At 38.3% G+C, this 25,251-nt stretch overlaps 2 protein-coding genes and 1 long non-coding RNA gene across 6 annotated transcripts; 2 read left to right on the forward strand and 1 right to left on the reverse strand.

Moving 5' to 3' along the window:
• Positions 1-679: 679 nt before the first annotated feature.
• On the reverse strand, positions 680-16,940 carry LOC147753343 (uncharacterized). The gene is made up of 2 exons (XR_015311471.1): positions 16,772-16,940; positions 680-2,897 (listed from the first exon to the last, which is right to left on the reverse strand). It is a non-coding gene; the product is annotated as an uncharacterized LOC147753343 (long non-coding RNA).
• eIF4A (eukaryotic translation initiation factor 4A) lies at positions 7,573-14,635 on the forward strand. 2 transcript variants are annotated; one of them, XM_022834802.2, is made up of 10 exons: positions 7,573-8,106; positions 8,979-9,060; positions 9,284-9,446; positions 9,895-10,013; positions 10,400-10,492; positions 10,747-10,920; positions 11,319-11,539; positions 11,677-11,787; positions 11,954-12,073; positions 12,220-14,635. In XM_022834802.2, coding segments are annotated over exons 1-10 (1,230 nt in total). In that variant the 5' UTR covers positions 7,573-8,104; the 3' UTR covers positions 12,365-14,635. The 2 variants fall into 2 exon arrangements, with proteins under 2 accessions (XP_022690537.1, XP_022690536.1); XM_022834801.1 differs by having other exon boundaries at positions 7,581-8,106; positions 10,717-10,920.
• Positions 16,941-17,092: 152 nt separating the features above from the next.
• Positions 17,093-24,940, forward strand: LOC111261357 (uncharacterized). 3 transcript variants are annotated; one of them, XM_022834796.1, is made up of 9 exons: positions 17,093-17,128; positions 19,068-19,234; positions 19,385-19,649; positions 19,989-20,306; positions 21,154-21,273; positions 21,414-21,557; positions 21,688-21,855; positions 22,128-22,402; positions 22,602-24,940. In XM_022834796.1, exons 1-9 carry the CDS (start codon positions 17,108-17,110, stop codon positions 22,801-22,803), a joined length of 1,680 nt encoding a protein of 559 aa, XP_022690531.1. In that variant the 5' UTR covers positions 17,093-17,107; the 3' UTR covers positions 22,804-24,940. The 3 variants fall into 3 exon arrangements, with proteins under 3 accessions (XP_022690531.1, XP_022690532.1, XP_022690533.1); XM_022834797.2 differs by lacking the exon at positions 17,093-17,128 and adding an exon at positions 17,160-17,608; XM_022834798.2 differs by lacking the exon at positions 17,093-17,128 and adding an exon at positions 17,711-17,965.
• The last annotated feature ends 311 nt before the right edge of the window (positions 24,941-25,251 follow it).

The raw sequence follows: 25,251 nt of genomic DNA on the forward strand, positions 1-25,251 counted from the left end.
GATCACGAAAGAACAAAAACGAAAAGGTTTATTTCTCTCTTAAAACCATTTTCCCATTATTCTTTCCCTAGACTTTGTACATGTGTACCCTATATACCCATATTTTTAAGCTCTTATCTCTAACATTTTTAGTTTTTGTACCAAACTTACCCGGAGCACAGAGAATACTTGCAACAAATCAGATATTTCTCCTTATTTCGATGGCGCCTAGCGGCAACAGCTATGTGAGGCTTAATTGTAGATGCACAACAGCGATGAAAGGAAAAAAAAATCATATATGACCAAAAAGCATTTTGCGAAAACTGAGTCTGCCTTGCATCTGTGCCTAGTGTTCCCGAAATTTTTCGTTCACTTCCGAAAAATTTAGTGAGAGATCATTTTCCTATTTTTTTGTGAGAAAGCCGAGTTACTGGCTTTTTACCATTTCTGCCGCCTCCTTTTGTTATGCTTGAACTCGTTCGAAAAACGATTACACAGTTGTGCCTATCATAGAAAATTTCTCTATTATAGATAGCAATTATTTAGCTATCGCGTAGTCGAGTTTTAATGACACCCTTCGAGAACCAATTTTCGAAATTAGCGAAACACTTCACACAGATCAGGTCTACTTAGAAAAAATCGTCAACGAATGAGCATTCGACATTTTCCTTTAAAATTCGGTGTGCAAATAAAAATTCACTGACACCTGGAAGCTGGAGCTAGAATTGCGGCAGCTTCAATATTTATTTAATAAATTTATTTCAGGTTATTTAATAAACTTGCCAGTCAAGGAAAACCCAGTCTGCTAGTCTTAGTTAAGCAGTATATGCTATGCAAATATACCTTTGTTGTTGGAGAAGAGAGCAAACATCCTTGTAATTTAGTAAGTTCCTTTAGAACACGACTGCAAACAGCTTCTGTTCCTGGCGTTGGTGAGCGCAGTGAAATGTAAATAATACCTATAAAGTTGTACATCTTTATCAAGTCCTTTGTCTATAAATATGCACCCAAAGCATATGTATAGATGCTTGACAAAGAATTTACTAATATGCATGACACTGTTGAGGTTTAGTATCGTTTAGCGCCATTCAGTTTACCCAGACATCATGCAGATTCGGTCGTTCCTTCCAATTATTTCATTTAATTAACAAAAACTAACTACAAAACATTGTTATTCATTATTAAAACATGAGTTATCCTAGCGAAGGCTCATAAACAAGCTCTAGCTTCGTACAATTTTCAAGCTTTCATTTGCCAGCTGACTGCTTGGGCTGTCTGACATGTGTACATCTTATGTCGCATCTTGTCAATGCACATATATATATGTATAATGTACTGCTATTTCCCTATGCTGTCAAATGTGGAATGCTGAACTGACACAGTTCGATATTGTACCTGAAACAATGTTTATTTTTTGTTGAGGTGTGCCATACCATTGAATGCTGACGCTACGCGCAACTGTGAAAAGCTATGAATCGTATCTGTACCACGATATACTCATGCCGCTGCTGCTTTACGTTGTGCGTTTTGCGGCTTGCACACTTGCCGCAGAAGCCGGCGCCGATCAGCGCCGTCAACGACACACAAATTACGACAGCCAGATGCCCATTTGGCTGATTTCTCGTCTTGAAACTTCTCTCGCATTTTGACTGTGAGAGTTTTTAAGGATCGCCGTAACGCAATCGGGCAGTATTTACAGTTTAGATTAAATTTTTTGATCCCTAAAACTTACACCGATAGACGAATCATAGATATCTACTAGCGGTAATTATACAAGATAGCATCTTGATTGGTTAGTACGTCCGTGTGTAATAAATAGTTTAATTGGGAACTAATGTATGTGTCGTACGGAGATCGGCGATTTTCTCCGTTATCTGCCACTAGCTCTCTTTTTCGTTACCTTTGACCTATCTGAATACCGATCGATCCACGATCGCATATATGCGTGTACACATTGACCTGTACAGTACTCGCGGATCTGAACACATTCACTCTCACAAACACACACACACACACACACACACACACACACACACACACGCACGCACACACATACACTCCTCCATAGAAATTTTATATATATATATATAGAAAGGGCAGAGAGTTACGAGCATTAGGTAGCCCTTACGTAGTATGTCGCCTGTCAGATGAAATTGACCTTTTTGTTTTTTATTTTTGACGCCCTTCTTATAAGGAGTATTGCTATTTACAATGCCAAACGCCGCTGGATGTCTGGGCCGTCGGGCGCGTCTCCGTGTGCGGTTTTTACAGGACTACGACACACAAAACGACGCCATAGAAGATCACCGTTAGCCCTACACTCTCTCCGTGTATCTCGCAATCTGTTCGTTTTTTTGGTCGCGTATAGCATTCTCACATCTCTCGCAAACGACTGCGGCGCCGAAGAGTATTATTACCAAGTAAAAACATTGCACACATGACGCTAGCTGCGTTCATGTACAGTCTGAGGCCGATACGAAAAGCTTTAGACGCACGCACAAACGGATATCAGAGCGCATCGCCACCGTTCACTGCAAGATCTTGCTGCTGTTCTTGTTGTTCGTCGGTGGAGTCGTTGTTGTGACTAAAAACTACGGACGAAGTCAAAGGCCTGTTTTGCCAGTTTCTCGTCAGCCAACACTTTCATTATAAAATTGATACATTGATATGAAAGGACCGATGCAGTTATGTCGTTTTGTCCAAACGTTCCCGCTGTATCTGCTCGGATACCTTCAAACTGCACGGGTTCATTAACATCCATTCCGAAAGGGGATGTCGCGGTCGTCTTTATCGTTGCGTTGCCGACACCGGGCATCGGCGGGCGACTGTGACGCACTTTGTTCGCCTCCCGCTGCTATAGCAGCCACGTCGAGAGCGGCATCAGTGCGAGGATCAGATGAGTGGAGAGCTTCAGTCATCTGAAAAAGGCAGCGCACGTCGAAATGACTAATGAAGTTCAGCGAATGTTTACCAACGGAACCAAAACGAACAACGAGCATTAAATGATGATGGGGCTAGAGCTAGCCGATAGAGGGAGAGAGTTTACCAACGACAGGAGTCGTTAAAAGCAACGACTAAAGAAATCACCACCGCTGGGTTATTGGGTCTCGACGATTGTAATTGACAATGACAACAACTGGGATGACTTTAAAGACAACAATATGCTCTAGTAACACTTGATAACCCTCTACTAGCATCAAATCGCTAATTATTAGGCCAAAGCCTTATACATAGCTATGTACAGACACGCATATAAACATAAGTGTCTAACAGTGAACACTGTAGCACGCGATGAGGTACGCGTATTGAATATTTGTTATAGCGTTTGTGGCGTTCGTGCAAAATTCTTGCGGAAATTGAGTGATTTTTCTGATCTAGTTCGTCGCTGTTCGATGCTGTATTGACTACGATTTACCTCAAAGCCTCCCTATAAATTAAATAATGGTAAACGTATAATACGGGCATGAATAGAAAAATCGTTTGAATAAGTTAGGTTAAGCGATTGTCAGTTGCTTTAAATAAGAAGAACTCGCTGCTGGATCCCTAGTATTATAAGTTCAGCATGTATTATACGGCAATGATAGTCGCACCCCTTTAAGGCACTTACTAATACATCGCATTGGGGACTACTACATAAATTCATTTATTATCCAGTCAATGAAAATTCTGAACGCATAAATAATGCACAAAGTGTGGCTGTGAATGAATTCTACGTAATGGAAACGCGGGCCAAGAAGTCTACCGAAGTGGTGCAAAATAATTACTTAGCTATTGAATACGCGCACAAACCAACGGCAGCAGCGTTTGAGCTGAAAAAAAGGGTAAACTATTATTTCAGGCCAAAATATAGACCCCACAATGACAGTGATTATTTGTTCTATCTCTTGCGATTACGTTAAAATGTTTTATTCATTAACGCATCTTGTTCTAAAAATGTAATGTACTTTACCTAAAAACAAGTACGTCAAATGCATCGTCAAAAAAGCGTCCATCTTAAAGATAAGCACTGGTAAACTTTCGTAATTTTTAGGCCACATTATAGAGGAGGTTTTGCCGAATACGATTTTCTTTCACCATTATAATGATTGTTTTGGACGGTCGCGGTAACTGTGGCCCGTAGGATCCTGGCATTTTCTCTAATATTTTTCGTAATAAAATCCGCGCTTTGATTGAATATTGCGGCTCTTAATTTGATTTAAATTGATCCCTACAACGTCGAAGGGTGAAAGACTTGCAATAGAAAAATTTATAAAGAATTGCAATCGCCGATAATACGCAATTTAATGAAGTAGATACACAGAGCAGAGTCAGACACACACTGATTACCCAACAAACTCCAAATCAGTTGCACACTACAGTGTTAATTGCCCTAATGAATTTTGAGAGCGATTCAAAAAATACTTTTCGACGAAATCAATGGTTTTTATGTAAAACAGAGGCACACGCAACAACAGGGCCAAAGTACATCCAATCTTAAAGCAGTGTTACAGGAAAAGATTCTCTATTAAATATGAAACAGCAACAGATTTACGATCGACTAATAAAAGCTTTTCAATGTTAGCTCATGTGAATTAGCTGGCCTGTTGGACAGCTTCATACATTCTCTATTAGAAAGTCTAGGTTTCACCCAGTAGTCGTATGCAATGGAGGAGTATAGCTATGAAAATGCTTTGAAAAAAGAAAGTGAAAAGAAAAAGATCCTTTATCGAACTTCCCAACAACGAGCCCAACAGTAGCGAATTATCGAGCGATAATTTGTTGCCGTTGGGTTGCCATTACGGCAGACAACTGGACAGCTGGACGAGTAGGGCCTACACGCACGTTCGTCAGTCTCTGATATAATTCCCAGTGAAAGACTTAAGTGATCATGATTATACTCTCCACTATGATCTAACCATGGCATAAATAGGCAGAGTGGACCTTTGGCGATGGTATTGGTGCTGGTCGATTATAAGCTTGCAAAACAATGGCAGGAAGTTTGCACCTAACAAAACAGATGGAACTCCTATGCTGCGTGTGCTAAACGCATTCAATACTCCACAAATGTTCTCCATATTGAATTAACAAAACCGGATTACTGTCTCGCAAACAATTTAGACAATGAATCTGGACGCGCTCTATCTACATGTCTATCGTAGACAAATTAACTCGATAAACGTTAGACGAAGGATAGCAAAATTGTGGTTAATTAATATAAAAAGTTCGGCGCTCTTGGGTTGCTTTAAATGCCCGCTACGCAGATCCGTCTTAATTGATGTAAAAAAAACCGCTTCATTCACGTCACGCCCTATGAAAGAGCGACTCGATCAATATAGATCTACCCAATGTAGACAAACTGGTTAACAATTTAATCTACGATCTTTCTTTACTGCTATCCGAAAATCAAGTAAAGGTGTGGTGCCACCAGTGTACGATACTCTTCATACGGTAGTTTATGCGGCTCTAATCTTTATGAATAGCTATAAATTAGATCGTTGGCATAGCGCTGATAAACTGCGTCTATTATCTTTAGTTACTTTATAGAAATCGTGATATTTTGTGAGTGACAAAAAGTAAACAGCCCTGTATCACGAACGCTATGACAAGGCATCATAAATAAATGTTTTAAAGTATCGCCGTTAAGCACTGCTTCACAGGGCTGGCAAAACGCGTTCACCTTCGCCAGATTTCAAACACGGACCACTCCACATGTTTTAAGCTTAGTGCACAAACATTCCAAGTTTTGTAAACAAACACTACGTTACCCTAAAGACAGGATAAACTTCCTTGCTGTTTGTTGATGACGAAAAGAAATAACTTGCATGACTTTATTATATTGCCATTCCATTAGCTTCTACATATCTCCTAATTATGGCATATTTGCATATTTATTCCGCTTTACAATAGTGTGCGGGCAGATGAAATGTTAATAATCATCGTTTATTGTTTATATTATAATGAATGGGAAGCAAGCGGGTTGTATCATACTTACTGCAATTTCTTAGTTTTAGTAAAATGCTATCAAGTGCCATCCAGCGAAGATATTTTTATGTGTGCCCAAGATCCAAATAGGGTGTTTAGCTAAGCTTGTCCTGATAACTTCCTCGATAATACTTTAGAGCCCATAAAGTCGGATCTATTATGTTTTACTTCAGTGTAAATGTGTGGTTCGTAATATGGTGCAGAGTGAGCGGTGGTTCGCAATCGAGCGGTTTCGTCCACCAGACTCTAAGTTCGGCCCAAACAATTATACAAAGATTTTTACCCAGGAACGAGGCTTCTTTAGGGTTCTGTAACCTTCTGGAGGAATTATCGTTGGAAGTTACTAAACTTCTGTTCTGAGTTTAAAAAGTTCTCCAAATCTGTTTACCCACTATTTTTTTGTGCATCAAACTTATTTTCAATTTAACATAGTTCACTTATAGCATATGGACATCGCATATGATTTCTCATATGTCCGTGCTATAACAAAACTGAAAAGGTTTGAAGGCTTCAAACGTGATTTATGTTTGTCCGGACGAAAAATAATCAGAACACATTTTCAGGTTACACTAAATTTTGATTAAAAGAGAAACACTCATTCAGGAATTTCTTATGCTCCAAAATATTTTTCTTTGTCTTTTTAATTATTTTTAAATACGCGTCACACTGCTCGATTATACAATCAAAAATTAATAAAAAATAAAGCATTCACATATATCTGCGAAACCATTAATGCTTGCTTAATTTCCTTTAGGTATGCATTACGTTCTGAATAACTTGCGAATGCAACAGGATGCGAAGTTCAGACAATGATCATTGATAAATGATATATTCGTACAATAACGTTGGGTACCATATGGCGCTGTGAGATGTTCCCAGCGGTTAGTGGCGCTATAGTTTCAATCCCCAGCTTTATTTCCATAAAATTCTTTTAAAATTTCTAAATTTCAAAATTTCGGAAAAAATTTGGAATAATTCTAGAAAAATAGAGAAAGAAAATACTGGCTCAAATACGGGTTTAATGGAGGGCAAATTAAATTTAAACATCGTTTTACAATATTTGATTTTCATTCTTATCTTTTTCAAGGTTCGAGGAGTAGCAGCTTTTTTTTTAAATGGAAAAAGGGTGTCTTGTCAAAATAATCGGCATGGTTATCATAAACCGATAACGTTTTACCTCCCTTTGTCCGTGTCGTGCACGTCCATCTAGCGCATGCTTTTGTATTTTTTTCGCAATCACCTAAACGCTTTCGAAAAGTCGTATATCATTTAAAGTTTTCAGAGTAAATTCAAGCTTTTGCCCTGCCAGTCATAAGCTCGATTTCAGACGCATTGCAATCGATTATCACCTTATCATCTCGGCTAGAAAAATAACATTAATCATGTGATCCAGTTTGCATTATTGCCTCACAATTAGTTCGAAATTAGACTAAGAAATTATTTCTAGCACCAGAGTTTTTGCTATATTCTTGGACAAGCTAGAGAACAAAATGGGAGTAGGACAAGACGTAGGTTCATGCGCAAAAAAAAAGAACAAGTTTATATTTATAAAAACAGCCTCATCGTTTTATAAGCATCCATTTCAATTGTGAATCTAGCTTTTCAGAATGAACCCAATCAGCCTTCAATGTTCTTCTGCCTCCGATCTCATTTCAGCAGTATTATATTGCGCGTATCGATAGTTGTTAAATCGACGGACAGATACACAATCTGTATTTCAACTTTGAACGGCTACATGTTTTTTACTCTCTAACAGACCATTAATAGGTAAGGCGTCTTCGCAAATCGCCCGCCTAAAGAGTGCCCACTGATCTCTATGTGATTCCGATGAGTTACATGAACGGCCGTCGCATGTTTATAGCGGGTAAGCAAACACAAGCGACTAGTCAAAAAAAAAACAACAGCCATCTGCGGCTGGTTAAGCGTATCGCGCACAACACGCAACTGTCATTCTGATATATCAGGACATATATATACACAAAGGCACTTTTGTGCCTATTTCCTGCTACATTGTGTGCTTTGACACCTATTTGCGTGGAAGATTAGTGCTTCAAGCAAGACCAACAAGAGTCTACTTTCTCTTATAAGGCTATTTCTATTAACTGTCTTTACTGAGCAGATATCGGCCACCTCACGATCCTCCTCTCCGCTGAACTACAGTGAAATGTAAGATGCGACGAATAGATAACAACTGCTCTTTGGTATTAATAGCACAGTGTAGAGTGTACCATTGTTATATATCGGCTGTCGAGCATCTTAATTAAATATTAATGTATAGTATTTTGTTAGAGATAGAATGATGATAACGTATAATAGTTAACTTAGAGTAGAAAAACATTTCTTGGAATTTGGCAGAATATGAGGAAGGCACATAAATAAGTACTCCTAAACACTTTGTAAATGTGAATCAATTAACTTAATTATTATCTTCGATTTAACAAAAAGTGAAAAAGACCTTTAATATATAAGATGCCATCGAGAGAGAATATTTCTCACTGATAAACGAACATTTTACGTATAAATTACACGTAAAAATATAATTATAGATGATCGTAAAATAGCAGCCAATACGTTTATATTTGAGGAAAAGCAACTAGTTATACTAAAATTACAAAGATATACTAAGAAAACATTAGTTAACTAATGCTTTTAAATTTAGAAAATATAAAATTCTTTTCCTTAAAATATAAGGCTATTAACTCTTTGGGGATCACATGTGACATGGTAATCTTTTTCGTAATTTCATCACTCGACCCAAGTTGTGAATAACCCAGGTTGTACGTCAACAGTCAAATATGAATTAGTCCAATAATATAGATCTAAATATAAATATAAATAAATAAATGAGTTTTACATTTAGTGCTGCAGTTCAGCAATGCTTCAAATCCTTCTAAACACGCAAGTGGAATAGCTCTAAACTTTTCCTGAGATACTTTTATTTTTAATATGTCGGAAGTCCTATTATATAGACTTATGATCCATGTAGTTTATCCAAATACAGATAAAAAGAATTATTCATCATATTTTGCAACCTGAAGGACATCGACAGAATGGGACGCAGAGCCTACAGAACGCGAAGCCGCGGGAGTTCCTGGAATGGAACCCGATGGCGTCATCGAGGTAATTGATTAATCTAGCTTTTTTTCGATGTGCTCGACCATATACATTGTCTTTAACGCTAAAACTAAACTAAATTAGGAGCATGGTGTTTAATTGTTTTACTTGTGCCATTTTTAGGTATGACTATAGTGTAATACGGCGCACGTAAAGCAGACATGTCGATAGAAAAGAGTGTGGTTTATTTGAACGTATACTATTTCTTTTGGTCTCTGCTTTTGCACAGAGCAACTATGATGAGGTTGTATCTTCATTTGATGACATGTGCCTTCGCGAAGAGCTACTACGGGGTATCTACGCCTACGGTTTCGAACGTCCGTCGGCCATTCAACAGAGGGCAATTCTGCCTTGTGTAAAAGGGAGAGACGTTATCGCTCAAGCGCAATCTGGTAAAGCTTACAAAAATGTCATAAGCACATAACTGGATCAAGTAACCTTTGTCGCCTGGTATGCTTTTGCTATGGCATGTACACCCCTAGGCTGTGAAAAGCTGAAATTTGATGTTTAACGAAATATCCCGGAATCAAATATTTCGAAGGTATAGTTTAAGTCTAGCGGCGTATGGGAAGGATTTCTATTTGCATTTCGGCCTGCTATCGATAAGAAAGACCCTTTAACTTAAAAGCGTAGCGATGTATCGTCAACTGTTATCGTCCATAAATGCATTGACTGTATTTGAAGACAGCGCTTCTTTTTAATGCTAACACTGTGACAAATGCACGAAATGTACTTATTTACATTTACTTCATACTGCCCATTTCGTATTGTGTAAACATGCGTAAATAAAATGCTTCATCATTCATCCATCTTTTTACCATCCCCTGCTTTATATTTTAGGAACCGGAAAAACTGCGACATTTTCTATCTCCATTCTTCAACAAATTGATGTAGCTGAGCCTCAGTGTCAGGCTTTAATACTTGCACCTACTCGAGAACTCGCTCAGCAAATACAAAAGGTATACGATAATCACAATTAATTTTCATTTTTCATCAGAAAAACAATTTTTCTAAATATCACGAAGTGCTTCAACGTAAAGGGTGAAATACAAAAAAAAACTACATATCCCGAAAATTACGACTTTGTTCGAGTAAAATGAAGCTTTGCAGGCAACAAAAACCTAGCCTGTCACACCTCTCACTTACCTGATTGCTCCTGTAAACTCTTTTACATGTATATAGATAATACAGAAGAAGCAATCATTTCTAGTCCTTCCTTGTTGCGTTGTTGGTATATTAGTATTAGTATAAAATGTGTCATAATGATTCTATTGGATATAATAATTATCTTATGATAGTTGTTACATCTCATGTTTGTGTGATAAACTGTTTTCTACATGTAAAGGTGGTGATTGCGCTGGGCGACTACATGAGTGCAAACTGTCATGCTTGCATCGGAGGCACGAATGTCCGTGAAGATATGCGCAAACTGGAAAAAGTACTTAACACCTATTTTAAGGCACACTTACATAATAAACAGTACAACGATTAAATAAGAAGCTTTCTAAAGTCTTCAGAAATGACATGCTTTGCAAACTTTGTACAAACACGATAGGTTACAACACAAATACGTACATTGTCGTCATGCTTTTTATATACATAGATATTTCACAAATAGTTGTATTTGTGAAGCATTTATGTATATCAAACGCAAACATGTAGGATCTTGTTCCTGCGATACCGCTATTAAAGGGCGTTCACGTGGTGGTCGGGACTCCAGGTCGTGTCTATGACATGATTCAAAGACAGGCACTCCGAGCAGATAAGATTAAGATGTTTGTGCTCGACGAAGCTGACGAAATGCTCTCAAGAGGCTTCAAGGATCAGATTCATGACGTCTTCAGACTGCTGCCTCACAATATACAGGTAACAGAACCGTTAATACCGGCCGCATATGACGCGGTATTCGTGCTTTAGGGGAAAAGTTTTCTCCAGTGCACTTAAAAAGATGTATATACACACTAATTTTACTAGATTGAAAAGGTGTCTGTATCTATAAAGTCATCAAAACCACTACGAATTTCCTTTCACGGCATGCTTACTGACATTATATATTAAAGCTCAATCTTGTGAATTGTTATAGTATATATGGAATATATATTTGTCAAAAATACTGCATCCAGAATACTTCGATAAAAATGTCTTGTAGAATAGATATATAACCACTATTACAATATTTCATATATTTTAGTTGTATATGCGATATGTGAAATATGCTACATGTTAAAGACTCAAAATTATAATGCGTTTGATCTGGTACGCAGGTAATCTTACTATCAGCGACAATGCCAGCAGACGTTTTAGAAGTAACAAAATGCTTCATGCGTGACCCTATCCGCATTCTTGTGAAACGTGAAGAGCTTACTCTAGAGGGTATTAAACAGTTTTATGTCGACGTGAACAAAGAAGACTGGAAGTTTGATACATTGACCGATCTCTACGAGACGCTAACTATTACGCAGGCTGTTATATTTTGTAATACCAGGTAGGGATCGTTTGGTCGAATCTTTTAAAGGTCACTGTAGGTTCTTAAATAAATGATGTGCCTTTCGACACTATAATACATGGCTAGGTTACGACATTGGAGTAAGCATACTGAATTATTCGGATGACCGTATTTAGGAGGAAGGTCGATTGGCTAACCGAAAAGATGACGGACCGCGACTTCACTGTCAGCGCCTTGCATGGGGACATGACACAACAGGAACGTGACGTCATTATGAGAGCCTTCAGGTAACATTCTGGCTCAATACTGTAAAATTCTTTTACAACGTTTTACATTTCAATCGATTATTTATTGCATCCCATGATCAATATAATTCTGTAAAAACTAAAAATAGTATACAAAACGCTGACATATAACTAGTTAATCAATTTGTTGAAATCTTTGCAAATGCAGGTCCGGCTCGTCTCGCGTACTGATCACAACAGATCTTCTTGCACGAGGCATCGATGTACAACAGGTGTCGCTTGTAATTAACTTTGATCTACCCACAAACAGAGAAAACTACATCCACAGGTACATTCTAGTTTCATCACCATTACACAATAATACTCGTGTATATATATGTTCCTCAGCGAAAAATATTTGTGTTATCATATTACTCAACAGTTTCCTCATTCGTACTTTAGTGATTGCACAAGCTTTTTTCTTGTTGATTACAGAATCGGACGTGGAGGACGTTTTGGCCGTAAAGGGGTAGCAATCAATTTAATTACTGAGGACGACAAGCGAATCCTTAAGGATATTGAGTCGTTTTACAATACCGAGGTCGAGCAGATGCCTACTAACGTTGCCGACCTTATTTAGATGAAGTAAATAGTAAAAATCGTGTATAAAGGAAGAATGAGTTTCACTCATCACAAGACCTACGCACTACGAAGCGTAAAACGTATAGGAAAACCAATGATTAGGCTGTAGTCGATAATTTATGTGCGCGGAACGAAAGACAAGAAACATGTTCTAATAGAACATAATCACGGTACTAGTTATATAAATGAATGAAAAAAAATCATTGAGAAAATCCGAGGCAATTAAAAACACTTAGATGGATGTTGTTGAATACTCTGCATAGCAGTTGCAGATCCTTTGCCGTTGATTGAAAAATCATGGGCCCCTAGTGGTTACGTACTCTTCGCTGCAAAATTTTAGCTTATGACTCAATTTGGCCTGTCTTTAGCCATTTTGGGGGTAGCTAGCTTAAATGCAAATTGACCTTGGTAAGCAGTTATGCGCCCAAGATGATCTCATTTGATGAACTGACGACGAGAAAAATTATCATTTTTAAATGCTCGAGAATTTTTATTATGCAAGATGTTCGTGTTCTCTAATAGAATTATTATTATAACTAATATTATTACTACCATTATTTATTAAGGGAGAGTTTCGACGTCAAAGATATTTATTCTTACCATTAAGATTCTACACTCAGGGAAAAACGACCGACAAACGAACCAGTCGGAGGTGATTTGATATATTATATGTAGTAATAATAAGATGTGCAAAACCAAAAAAGAGAAAAAGTATTTCTAGTATTTTAATCTGAACATGTACGCAAAGAAGATACGTATGATAGATAATAATAATTTTCTCTTTCTCCCCTTTTTTAACAATAATAATAATAATAAATATAGTTGAATAATGTATAATCGACGAAATTATGTGACAATAATTATAAGCTAATCATATTTGTGAAGTGGGATAACATGGGAAGTTGACCAAGCGGTAGGAAAGTCGATCTCCGTTTTTTACAAAACATTTTAAATTCTTTATGGTGAAGTTTTAAGAGGCAATCTTATTTTTCCCCACTTGCTTTGAGACATATTTTATTTTAAACCGGTGATGTTCTCGCTTAAGAACGTCAAAACCAAAACCACAATTTTGAATAATAAACAGTCATTATTCGTAAATCCACGTGTCTATCACGGAACATGTGATGTTCATGAGCCTCTATGTGTACCGACGAATAAACTAGCGGATTATATTGTTCATTGAAAATCATGATCAGCGGGCCGGCCAGCAGAGCTCTTAGTGTCGTTTTTTTTTTGTTCTCGCTTGTGCCATTGACGGCATTTTTTTCGTTAACGAAATAGTTACGTTAACGTTTACATCGTCCCCTAGACACCGGTAATGCTACAGAAAATGAAGTATAAATTACAATGGGAATTCAGTTGTTGACTAAACAAACAACTATCATATTTTAATCGTTCTGGCTATGATCAATCCATAGTCTCAATTTCAAAACAGCCATGTGGCATCAAACAGGACAGAACCTCATCAGCAAAAATCTATTTGTCGGCTTTGTAGCAGCATTAGTATAATCTATATATGTGAATACTGGAATTTCGACTAATTAGTCGAAACGTGCTTTCGTACTGATGCGTTTGAAGTTAACTTGGAATGCAACTGTTGTCTAACAAGGACTATACCTAGTTAATTTTTTTCTGTAGTGTTATAAAGAGTGCGAGTTAAGCAAAGTGAGTACACTGTTTCTTACCGTCGGTAACAATACTTTTCTTCCGATTTTACTACTATTCACTAGACGAGCAGGCCAATGCCATAGGAAAATAAGACAAATAAATAATGAATGTAGTTAATAGAAATGAACTTGTTGGATCCTATGAAAGACGCCAAAGATGTTGAAAAAGCTTATTTGTGTTCTGGTGAGAATATATGTAAATAGTAGTATTCACATATACGTATTAGTCGGCAAGGAAGAATATGACAATGTAATTGTTTCTAAGAATAATCCTCATCCCACTCGGTCTTCCAAAAGAAAAGTTACTGCACCTGATAGATGACTATGCTAACACAAAGGTCACACGCTTCGAAATTGTATGCTATTTATACCGTAATACACTTCTTTAGTTGCATATTTGTCTACTTGTATACAAAGCTATTCTATACATACACAAGCTGGAACGAACAAACCCTGAATTCCACATATATATACACAAATCGATATGAATATACAAATATGAATAAAATATACTCACACTGTGTAAAGCCACACCCTAAATAATTACAGATATGTATTAATAAATATATAGTTAATAAAGATATGGCTTATCTAACCCTAAAGTGCTGTTTTATCTACTAGCTAGCAATTATGTTTAGAAACAAGCGCCACTAATACTTTTTTAATTACTTGCATGCACGATGCATACTTAACAAAAAGTTGCGTCTTGCAACTGGTAATTTACTGAATGCGCATGTCTAAAGAAGTTCAAAGTTTTTACAAATGTAGCATTTGTTAGATCGTCTTTTAATGTTGTGGTAAGTTCGCAACGACTCACGCACTGTGTTAGAATAGAAAAATAAATAATCCACATGTACCATTGCACGTATCTAGAGCAAACAAGGATGACTGCAGCCATATACAAAGTGCACATAACTTGAGATTCTGTTTCGCATTTTATCTCCTTGGCAACCGTGCGGTTGTTTTTCGATGTTTCGATATATGTTCGTTTACAACTCATTCTTCCCTTACTGGATAAGGCTTATCTGCTTATTCAGAAGCACGCACAATTTCACCATATTATAAGTGCAACTCGCGTTAGTGTATCGCGATGGGCCAAACACGTATCTAAGGACCTGAATCTACTCTACAACGCTCGTGCGTTTTGAGAACGGTCATTCACAGATTTTTCTATTGCGAAATCCTTAAACGCACGCGTTCTCGTTGACTGCAGTGTAATGAGCAAATTAAATGCTCAGTTAATTCATATCACGTAGGTTCTTTGGTCTTATATTGGGTCGTTCTGCATAAAATGCGACATAGTGAACTTAATTGCAACGCTTCTCGCAAATAGCTTTCCTATTCTTAATCGAAATAAGCGCCGTTGCTATTTATGACATCCTGTCATTTTTATGATAACTTGCTTAGCTAACTGCTGTACAAGAATGGGGTACGAAGGTCTATCACACGCTCAAAAGGCAATTTCGATATGATGATGAGGCCTAAACAGTTTTTCAATTTAATAAATCGTCGAGATTTTAAAAACGTACTAATCTATGGAAGTAATATCTAATGGTGTGGCGGGTAACAGGGAATCTCTAACTGTAACTCTCGCATTTTTGCCATTTTGTTTTTGGCGATATGAAGTAGTACGTTGCCATTCAATCGGAATGATTTACCTATGATCACTAACTTTAGCTGGTTAATGCGGAACATGTTGATCATTTCTTCCAATTATTAACACGCTTCATTCATAATCGAAAAATGAAGGATTTATGAAGCTGCAACGCCTGCATTACACTACACCATGAGCATTTGCAGCTGTGCATTTGCTTCGAAGAAATGTCCCATTAGTTCAGTTGTACCGATAGAATGATGTGACCGATCTGCGACTACTGTAACAGATCTATTTTTTTTTAATCACAGATTCGATGTAAAAATGGGTAACTCTTGTAATATAATAACAACAAGTAGTAAGCGTTCTTGTATATAATCCCAACTCAAATTCGAGTACCTACCTACTTGCTTAATTTTGCCTAACAGTCTGAGCGGGGTAAATAAACGTAGTATTGTTACGTGCAGTCAGCCGGAGTGTTAACACGCGTATATTCTCAAACTAGTATCCTTCTATCACTACTTTCAGCTTGTCGTTATTTTCTTTCGAAGGTATTCTACGATATTCAGTTTTGAGCTCAGAATTTTCTTTTTAGAGTTTCTTAACCCAGCACGGCGCTTTTAGTGGTAGATCCTACAGAAGTACAAGGTCTATACAGCGCCTGTCTGAGCCTCTGTGGTCCCAAGATGAGACTTATATTTCTACACAACTCAAATTTCTGATTTCTACGGCTCACTACAACTTGCTTGTTTAGAGCCGGAGGGAATAGGGTCAGATTTCAACAAGTACAAGTGTACTTCGAAAACAAAAAAACAAGTGCCGCAAAGCGTTGCATTATTATAAGATTACGCCGTATATGAGAATATGGTGTTTTTATGTATGAGAATAACGAGTGTCACATTTTCCTTTGAACGATCTAATATATCTGATTACAATAGTGACTTACAGCTGATGAAACCTCTACTAAACCTGTATTGTAATTTCTCCATGAAGGCAGAGCTCTGGTACCATTAAAACGGCTTAAACGATGAATCTCTCCCGATTGATTGTCTACGGCTTAGTGCAACTCGCCTGATAAAAATCCGAGCGATGCCTATAGATACTCGAACATCTTGCTCGTATTCAAGTTTCTAAAATAACTTACCATAAAACTTCCCCAGCATGTTAATTGTATCGACGTTTGCCCCCAATACGATTCGCTGCCAAACTCAGCTGTGGTGCCAGTTTCCTGTGTACCCCCCCGGTACTCGGTTCCATCTCTGCCTATATCGCACATCGACGCCAGCTCGTCGTGAACTCACTGTGCCGTTGCCGCAGGCACCTAGCGCCTACATACATTTTTCTTATGTTGTTTTGAGCGCCAATTTTGTGGCACAAACGTGATACGTTTGTGGTACGATTCGAAGCGCGCCTCTTGGTTAGCCGACGAGAAATCGCACCACGCGCATATTTGCGCTCCAAAAGCCACAGTCACAACAAGATGGCGGCGGAGCAGAGATCGGTGAGCTGAGCAAGTTTTTAGTGATCTTTTCCCCTAGATTTAGACTGATTTTGGCGGTTTTACTGTGACTAAACGATAGCGTAAGGTTCACCGAAAAGTTGTGTCCTGGCGATAGCCCTTTGACGGTCAGGCTGCGCTAGTCGACGACTTTGTTTCAAAGTGAGGCGCCCAATGCTGTTAGTAGCAGGCTAGCAGCGAGCCGGCCAGGTTGTCCGCCAACGGAGGCCACCGGTCTGCCTTCGTTGAGTTGAGTCTGTGTGTATTTAGAACCGGTGTTTTCAGCCAGGTCCGAAAGCATGCTACTGCTGCTGCGGCGGTCAGTGTAGACAGAAGACAGTGTATACAAAGTCTGACGAAGCTGGCTGGCTGGCTGCCTGCCTGCCTGCCTGTGTTTGACTGAGAGCAGCACCGTATCACCTCTCTTCGCCGTTGACGTGCTCGAACAGTACTACTCCTGTGGTAGAGATGTCGGAGTATTCGGTGCGTGTTTTGGCGTCAGCGGTAGTGTACGTTTTGTCTAGAAAACGTCGAAATTCGCACATTATACGATTTGTGAGCGAAGTTGAACTGAAACATCCGCACAGAAGGCGAGCTGTCTAATGGAGGAAAATACAGACGCGTCTCTTTCGTTTAGTCTAAACAAGAAAAGACGGAAAATTTGTGTATATGCGTGCTTGTTTGTGTGCTCTTGTCTAGCGCACTTGCTAAACGTAATCCGAGCACAAATAGTTGTTCTGTTCTACCAGCAGCTATTGTTGGTGTGTCGTCCTTTCTGTCGGTCCGATGTTTCTTTTATGATGGTGCTACCTGTACAGATTACTGAGAGTCTGTTAAGGGGTTAGTTTTTGGTGCGGGCTAGGGGTAATTGTTCCATAATTTTCTGGAGGTTAGAAATCCAACTTTCATACAACATGATTATTTGAAAACGTCGGTTGTTGATTGGTGTTGTCAGAACAAAAGAAAAATTAAGTTTTCTGCCTGTAGCTTACTACTGCATTTGGCTAGCATCAGTCTTCTACTTTATTACTAGAAATCGTAACGCAGTCGATAACGGATTACAGTGGATGTCTAAACAACGAACTGAGTCTAGCAGTACCTCAGAATATTGGTTCCCAGTATTGAAAAGGATTTTTCGTTGTATTTAGTACATTTTATCGCCGTGCTATGAAATTTACCAGGCTATTTATTATTTTTTTAAACTGTTAAAGCTTAAGTCTTACAAACTAAGTTTGTGTGTCAGGTAGTAAATTAATGATTAGAAGATTGTGTATCCGGGAGAGTTCAGTTTTGAAAAAGTAGTACCCTAATGTCGGTGGGAATTTGCCACCCAACACATTTAATTTTTTAGTTAAAAATTTGTACTTTAGTATAAATGCGATCGAGTACCTGAGTGATCTGTACCCGCAGGTAAATTTGCCAAGGGCAAACTGCATTGGTCAAATGTATGGCATTTTTTGCACTCACTATTTGATCAATGTGTCATGTCATGATAGATTCGAGTTCGTCGTTAGTGCTACGGGAGTGAAATATGAGTTTACGTCAACAATAACAAAAATCGCTCTTAGATGGCGGTTTTTAAATGTTTTTCTCTGAACGCAACAATTTAACTGCGTGCGGTATCGCAATATTTACTAGCTAACGTATTCTTAAACAAATGGATCTTCTCTTGTTTTTGCTGTCAAGATTTTTCCAGGGTGCAAAGACATAAAAGTCATCTGGAAGCTGGATTATTTTGATGCTTTACGAGTTACTTTTATATATGATTGTCAATGAAATATAGATTAAAAACGTTTTAATGTTTCATATATCAACCATGTAGCGTTGTAGGATATGTTGTCTTCGCCTGCTGCCACCAATATATTGTTAAACGCCTGGTCGACTCGGCATGGCGTACATAATAGAAAGCGTTAACGTAATTGTAAAGCCTCTGTTGTTTCAGGTCGGTGAGCCAATATGGGCGCGTATGAAGGGGTACAAACCATGGCCTGGTAAGATCGCGGCTCCAACGAGAGATCTTAAGGATCCGCCACGGAATAAAAAGAATTATTGCGTCTTTTTCTTTGGCACATTCAACTACTCTTGGATTCCTGCAGAAAACGTTATTCAGTGCGTATAAAAAATTAATTCTGAGACTTCTGTTATTTCCCATTAATGAGTTAATTGGTCTGCATAATAATAGTAAATAAGTTTTATTATTATAATTGAATATGACTTTCTTGGAACTTTGTTCTAAAAATTTAACACTCGCCTTTTTAGGTATGGCATTAAAACTGAAGAAGATGAAAAACTCATTAAGTCAGGTCCAAAAGGACAAAAGTTCAGAGATGCAGTTGACCAGATCGCACAATACTTTGAGGACTGGATAAAGCTTGGAAAGAACGACATCAAATTACCTCAGGAGACTCCAGACGGCGATGATTCGAAGGACGATGAATCAAGGGATGATGAAGCAGAGTCTGGTGTAGATTCAGTAGACTTATCAGTAATTGAAGTACGCGATAGGGACGATAAACCTTCTGGGGTAGGTGCAAGTATTGCATTAATAGGTTACTCGATAGAACCTTGCATATTGGTTATGTCAGTTGGGAACGCTTGGCGCTTTGCGTAATATTTATTGATATAATTTGTTGTTTTTATCAGTGTGCAGAAGGAAGTGTGCATACCATCGGTACTTATTATTGATGCAATTGTTTGCATGAAAATGCTACTGGACGCTATTTTTGTTGTATATCGGGTGCAGGCCACGGGCTTTTTATTGTCTTTTTGCCTCGTGTATTATAGATTAAATTTGTTGCCGAACTTTGCAACCCAGTAAAGAATTAGAAGAAAGTGATCCAAGTGAATTTTTTCTATTCCATAGGTTCCGAAACGCAAGTCTACGAGCCTTTTGAAGACGCCTGGAAAGAGAGGTAGGCCTTCGAAACAAAGAACATCTTCGATTGACGACGATCGTGCTGGACGAACAACGGATCTCAATCTCGATGAGGATACCACCGAAGAACAAGGAGCCGCATCTGATCTCAAAAAATCGCCGACCGTGATCAAGAAACGGCGTAGCGAGAACGGCTCATCAAGCCTGCTAAAGAGTTCAGCTGCTCCAGTCGTGCCTAAAGCTCCAGCAAGCAAACCAACAGAATATATTCCTCGGCCAGCTACACCTCCCTTCGATGTTAACGAGGTCAACCGTCGTGATTGAACTTTACGAAATGTCCTTTCACTTAAAATAGTTCAGATTTCTCATTGTATATAGGGTCTAATATTACATACATGAAATACAGAGAAACTCTGCAATCTTTTCTGCTGGTTACACATGCTTGAGTTTATAAGTCGAAAGCACGCTTGGAAGTTGCAATAGCGACGAAGGGTGAAATCAGTAAAGGTCTGCACGTACACAAGCGAGAAGTATCCTACTCTGAATATTTAGGAAATTATTATAAATAAGGCAGATCAATAACTCTGCTTCTACAGATCGACACAGAGTCTTGCCATCTTTCATAAGTATTTCTTACCAGTTCGCTAGGAATTCAACTGCTAGCTTTTTCTAAAGTCATAACTTGGTCCAATTTCAATTTAAATATTACGTCCATATTTAAAGATAACGTTCAATTCTGCGCTTAGACGTTCCGTTCCCGTTATTGCAAACAATGTTGTTAAAGCTTTATTTCATTATTTGTATAATCTCATTCAATTCAATAAAAGGAACGCTTTTCGTCTGTTATCTCTTGAAGAGTATAGATGTTTCTGATTCATGAAATGCAGACATCCGACTTAAAGTCGTTCTTTTCACATATTGTTAGCGAATTACTCAACTCGCCTCTTCAAGCACGGGTTTGATAGTAGTAAAAGGATGCGCAGTTTTTTTCTTCAAGTTGCCGTGACCAGTCAGTGTTACCGCTACGACAAATAATTGCCTTATCTTGTCGCCCCATTTGATTCTAATGAAGAGAAGTAGTAAAAAAGGTTTCAACTGTCTACTGCTGCCTATTTAATATAATATGGTATTTTTCTCGCGCTTGTTGTCTTAGGTGAGCGATGTGCTGAAACTGAAGAAAGTGAACGCCACTCAGGGCCTCAAAGTCGGAGTTCTGGGGTTAGGAAATATTGGGCAAGGACTTGTCAAAAACCTTCTGCATAGTGGGCATCAGGTGAGTGCAATTGGTGCCATGTGCATGGTTTATCTAAATTTAAACTCTGCATCTCTGTTGCCTGTAAAGAGTGACTTTCGTCGAAAAAGTGATTATGGTATGCCTATGCTAACTTTCTTTTGTTTTGTTTTTAACGTTAGGTGGTGTTATGGAATCGCACTTCAAGCAAAATTAAGGAGTTTGCAAAGGCTGGAGCAGAAAAACGCATCACGCCTGGCGATGTTGTGTCTGAATGCGACATTATCTTCTCCTGTTTAGCCACTCCGGATGCCTGTCGGGACATCGTAAGTTGCTAGATTAAGCCATGCTTATTATAACAAAAAGACCAGTTAACTTTTCGCTGCTAAATTTTTTGGTTAAACGCAGTTCGTATTGAGTACTTACTAAGTAGTTCTTTGTGCATACGGTTCGTAGGTGTTTGGCAACTATGGCGTCATTTCGGAGATGAAGAATGGCAAAGGATATGTGGAAATGTCTTCAATCGATCCGGAGACGTCGCGAGATCTTGCCGAAGCTATTGTAGCCCGAGGAGGTCGTTACCTGGAAGCGCCTTTTGTTGGCTCCCGTACACTCGCACACCAGGTAAGACAGACAGGAATAAACATTATTATTATTATTATAAAAATTAGTTTGGTGTGGTAATCTATTGATGATCACAAGTAAACCACTTACGAAATTAATGCTTATAAAAAGGACTTAATGTAACTCGGCGTGGACAATACCATATTTTAGTGTGAGTATGATTTCCAGAAATATCTTTTTTGTAAAAACAACCTTAAACATGCGTAAGACACAAGTTACTCCATCAGCATCAATTTTTACTTATTGATATTATATATTTTATGTGTTTGTAGGGACAACTTACGATCACCGCGTGTGGCGATAAATCCCTGTTCGATGATTGCGACTCAGTATTCACCGCTATTTCGGTACAGTGTATGTATCTTGGCGAAAATGTGGGTAATGCTGCTAAAATGAATTTAGCTCTGTCGCTATTGTACGGTGCTACTTCGGCAGCCCTCGCTGAAGCCATGGCACTTGTGGAAGCAAGTGAAATGTCACATAAGGACTTTGTTGACGCTCTCAGTGCTACGAAGTTGGCGTCACCTTTTCTACTCGACAAGTGCAGGTTGGTTGGATGCCTCGATCCATCTGTGTTATCGATGGTACCTATTCGTAGTTGGCACAAGGTGAAAACTCAGTTTTTTCTCTAAGAGGTAAATGTAATAATACAAAGTGGAAGTTGCGCAACAAAAGCTATTAGAAACGATCCTAGAAAAGCATCTACTCAGTGTTTTAACTAAGTAGTTTCCTTGTATATCTTTCAGTACGATTCTGGACGGCAAATATACGCTGGAAACGCCTTTGGCCCACGTCCAAAAGGATCTTCGATTGGCATTGGATGTTGGTCACGACTGTGAGCTGCCTCTTGCCGTTACGGCGGCCGCATCAACTCATTTCGAAAATGCACGCCGTTACGGCTATGGTGAACACGACGCGGCTGCTGTCTACGTGAAAATTAAGAAATAATTATAATAATAATAGTTTAGTGTGCGATTTCGCACGCATAAATTGTGCTCAGGAGATGAATTTCACCTTGGCGGAAATTGAAAGAATTGAATGATAGACGTTCAATTGAACAGCAAGCGACTGTTAGCAGAATTAGCCAGCCTCAACGGGGTGTATGGTAGCAACTACATAGAGTAAAAAAAAGCAACGCCGGCAACGATTCGAGGTACTTCACATGCATGTCATGACTTTTCTGCGCTTGTACCATTTTACAGCCAATTTCCGTTCAATTTGCGACCACACAGAAAGAAAGAAAAAAATGTGGTGTTTTGAGCCGGAACCTTAAGGCGTTCGGTGCAAGAGAGAAAGCCGCCGGTAATTCCATGCGACTTCCTCTGAAAAGTAGATTATATGTGGGTCTGAATCGGGAATATATGTTAAAAAAGGTAAAACTATAAATACATTGAAATTATGCCGATATGGCCCCAAGCGTTAGGGCCGAATCAGATTATAATTGCAGAAATTATCATAAGCTCAGTCGCTGAACCTTGAGTAATACATTTACTTTATGAAAATTCATTATTACATTACTCTTAACTATCGAACTCCAAACTCCCGCCAGCCTCACAATAATCAATGTGTACTTTTCTGTGCGCATTGTCAGTGTGCGATTGTGTAAATTATTTCCTACGCCTTGAAAAGGACATCAAAAACCGGCTAATAAATACTGTTCTGCAATGGCCTCGCTTTTAAACACCTGTCGTACATGAGCTACGCTCAGAACAGCATACGAAAACTCTGTACAAATTATAGTGCTATATATTCTAATACAAATGGTGTGGTTATATAGGGCTGATCGACGAAGCAATTGGATGTTGAGAAGCTACGTCGTCGACGGACCCGGGTGGGTTCTTGTAGTATTCCGCATCATCTTAGACATCAATCACCACATATATTATTATTGGATAAGTTATTGGCTTCTAGCTAATACATACAACACGAGACGAGCGGTGCAGACGGAGAAAGAGGAACACGCATGTTCATGATCGCTGTACGTTGAAACATCATTTACATATAGATATGAAAACATTCGTGAAAGAAAAATAAGAAAACCCGAAAAGGACCGCCAGAATCAATAACTGGTCGTTAATACTAATTATAAATGCAAATAGGGTCGAGAAGGCCAGAAGATATGCGTAGGGATTCATGCGTAGGTAAATTGTGGCCAAGGAGATAAGGAGACGCTGGGGTGTGTACGAAAGGCGTCGCATAGTATATATATATATATATATATATATGTGTTGTGTAGAACAGATAATGACAGGCAAGAAGAAGCGGACAAAATAAGTTAGGAAGAGGCAAACAAGGCGGTTCAGTATGTAACGCACGAAGGGATCTGGAAAATTAATTTTTCGCAACATTGCATAGCAGCATGATAAATATATAAACATATGTACGAAGTATGTACTATGAAAAATTGCTGAATCTTGAAAGGGAAAAATTGCAGCGACAGAAAGTCGTACGCTGCTATTGAACAGAAACAAAGAATTTTCAAAAGGGTTCTGACAGAATCGTATATTCAATCAACTAAGTGACGCTATCGATGACTAGACGTCGACATTTAACACTATTGCTGTGAATGTAACTCTGTTCTAGTTACCAACAACAAAATGCCTTTTTCGCATACTGCATGTAAATTAATATGAAAATATGTCTATACAAAAAATATTAATCTTTGTCGTTTTCTTTTTTCAGAAGACAGTTCTCTTATGTATTTTATCATTCGGCTAAACATGAGCAGCCAGAGGGATGAAAAATTTATTGATCAATCTCTATGTTTTTAAATAATAGCAAAACAATTAGGAAACATATTTTTTGATCAATAAGTTTTTCAATAATATCTATAAGAATAGCTCTAAACAGCATCATGTGATTACATACAGATAAAATTCTATAGCACGCAGCACATATCGCTTCGAAATAAAAATTACTTTTTACTTGGCCTGACTAGCTGGGAATTTACGCCCATTTTCTTAGTGCGATTTTTCAGGATATTTTTAGATATATTTTCGACGTTTCTCACAAATATACTTCATCAGCACCTGAACTTTGACGCTCTATATAGTTAGAGAATAAACGTACTTTGATTTAGAGAAAATGATGTGATATATCCTTTTGGTTATTTCTTTTTGTGTATATTTCTAGTTACCGTTTTATTCGACTGGCGTTTATTTAACTTGTAGAATTTACTAATGATCTTATTCTCCCTCCTTAAAATAACGAGGGTTAATGTCGGTAAAACCTGATGAATTGCAGTCATTGTTATAGATATTACTCTTATTATTATTGTTGTTAATCGCTTGTGTCATTTAAAGCACTCTTTTTCTTTCTACCTTCATAGACCATCCCTAGAGAATCTCATTTTTTCTTCGATGGTTATTTTACGGGCCGTTGTGCCCGACTAGCATG

The sequence above is a fragment of the Varroa jacobsoni genome, unplaced genomic scaffold, assembly GCF_002532875.2.
Source record: "Varroa jacobsoni isolate VJ856 unplaced genomic scaffold, vjacob_1.0 scaffold_549, whole genome shotgun sequence".
In the NCBI taxonomy this organism is placed as follows: domain Eukaryota; kingdom Metazoa; phylum Arthropoda; class Arachnida; order Mesostigmata; family Varroidae; genus Varroa; species Varroa jacobsoni.